Raw genomic sequence first — 2,138 nt, forward strand, 5'->3', positions numbered from 1 at the left:
CACTCTCACTCACACACACACTCTCACTCACACACACACTCTCACTCACACACACACTCTCACTCACACACACACTCTCACTCACACACACACTCTCACACACACACACTCACTCACACACGCTGCTCGTGCTGTAAAAGGGAAAGTGTCCATATGAAAATTATTTCCAGGTTTTCACAAAGTGATCTTCGTGTTCCGGAAGCTGGAATTATCCCTGAAAAACCAGAAGCATATGAGGATCAGAGACACTTCGCATCTGCTCAAATAATAGCAGTTGAATTTAATAGTTAGTAGTTTTTAATAGTTTTAACTTTTAATATTACAGCAAGAGGTTAATATATAACCAAGAGGTAATTGCGACTTTTATCTTGCAATTCTGGAAAAAAATTCACTTTTAAATTTTATTGTCAATTTTTGTGAGAAAAAAAGTCAAAATTGTGAGATGTAACCTCACATTTACTGTTGTTATGTTTTTTTGTATTCTGTGGTGGAAACAGGTTTAGTTTACAGCATCAGCTGAGAGAGATATGTGTCCCTGCAGCACAAAAGCAGTGTTAAGTCGCTGGGGTATATTTGTAGCAATAGCCAACAATACATTGTATGGGTCACAATTATACATTTTTCTTTTATGCCAAAAATCGTTAGAATATTAAGTAAAGATCATGTTCCATGAAGATATTTTGTAAATCTCCTACCGTAAATATATAAAAACTTAATTTTTGATTAGTAATATGCATTGCTAAGAACTTAATTTGAACAACTTTAAAGATGATTTTCTCAATATTTAGATTTTTTTGCTCCCTCAGATGATTCTAGTGTCTGGTTTTGTGCTGCAGGGTCACATATATCTCCACATGAATGGATCCGGACTGCGGTCAGAACCGCTTCTGTGAGTGGGATCGAGCGAGTCGTACTTGAGACTGTCGTTGTGTGTCTTGTACTCCATGATGGTGTTTGGTGGCAGGTTGAGCACGCGCCGCAGCGTGTCCCGTATCCGTGACGTGGTCACCTGATCACTGGCTGTTTTATTCCAGATGGACAGAATATCCTCCTGCGGACACACACTCGTGTCAGACTCACACACACAGTAACTCGTGACGGGATGATGGTTTCTGATCCGCACCTGGAAGCGGATGGACACCACGACCCCGCAGATCTCCTCGCCCACCATGAACTGCTCACCCAGCATGGCCAGGATGATGTTCTCCCAGAAACGAGACGCCAGACCCTTCCTCAGCCGGATGATCCACTTCCCTCCGTTCTTATTGGCCTCGTCCTGATTCACACACACACACATCTCAAATCAAAGCCGCACTGTGACGCAAGACCCACTGACGTGACGCTAGCCATGCATTATTCTGCTTATACCATGGCCCTTTACCATTAATGATGGCATAAGCTGTTAATGATGTTTGCAGCACAATATTTGACCGGACGGTAAAAGTGAGGTTATTTTCGTCAGTTACAGCTTGTTAGCGCCAGCATTCTGCCCGCTTCAAATCAGACACAGAGATGATATAGTGCAGTAAGATCACAATCTGTGTATCATTCGTTCACTTGTTTTTTCCAGTATCTTGGCTATTTTATTAATAAAAGTCGTGGGGCAGCGCCGACGACAAGTTTCTGTATGTGCACAGCATAATCTGTGATCTCTGACCTCTGTGTGTGTGAGTGTGTGTGTGTGTGTGTGTGTGTGTGAGTGTGAGTGTGTGAGTGTCTCTGTCTCTCTCTGTGTGAGTGTGTGTGTGAGTGTGAGTGTGTGTGTGAGTGTGAGTGTGTGTGGTGTCTGTGTGAGTGTGAGTGAGTGTGTGTGAGTGAGAGTGTGTGTCTGTATGTGTGTGTGAGTGTGAGTGTGAGTGTGTGAGTGAGAGTGTGTGTCTGTATGTGTGTGTGTGTGTGAGTGTGAGTGAGTGTGTGTGAGTGAGAGTGTGTCTGTATGTGTGTGTGTGTCTGTATGTGTGTGTGTGTGTGTGTGTGAGTGTGTGTGTGTGTGAGTGTGTGTGAGTGTGAGTGTGTGTGTGTGTGTGTGTGTGTGTGAGTGTGAGTGAGTGTGTGTGTCTGTATGTGTGTGTGTGTCTGTATGTGTGTGTGTGTGTGTGTCAGGCTCACCTTGCGTCTGATGTTGTTGTTGTTGTTGT

General features: G+C 43.6%; 1 protein-coding gene across 1 annotated transcript; it reads right to left on the bottom strand.

Moving 5' to 3' along the window:
* Positions 1–57: 57 nt before the first annotated feature.
* On the bottom strand, positions 58–1,459 carry eif4e2rs1 (eukaryotic translation initiation factor 4E family member 2 related sequence 1). The gene is made up of 3 exons (XM_016574592.1): positions 1,124–1,459; positions 915–1,051; positions 58–214 (listed from the first exon to the last, which is right to left on the bottom strand). Exons 1-3 carry the CDS (start codon positions 1,295–1,297, stop codon positions 175–177), a joined length of 351 nt encoding a protein of 116 aa, XP_016430078.1. The 5' UTR covers positions 1,298–1,459; the 3' UTR covers positions 58–174.
* Positions 1,460–2,138: the final 679 nt, after the last annotated feature.

This window comes from Sinocyclocheilus rhinocerous, unplaced genomic scaffold, assembly GCF_001515625.1.
Source record: "Sinocyclocheilus rhinocerous isolate Xijiao unplaced genomic scaffold, SAMN03320098_v1.1 scaffold2428, whole genome shotgun sequence".
Lineage (NCBI taxonomy): Eukaryota > Metazoa > Chordata > Actinopteri > Cypriniformes > Cyprinidae > Sinocyclocheilus > Sinocyclocheilus rhinocerous.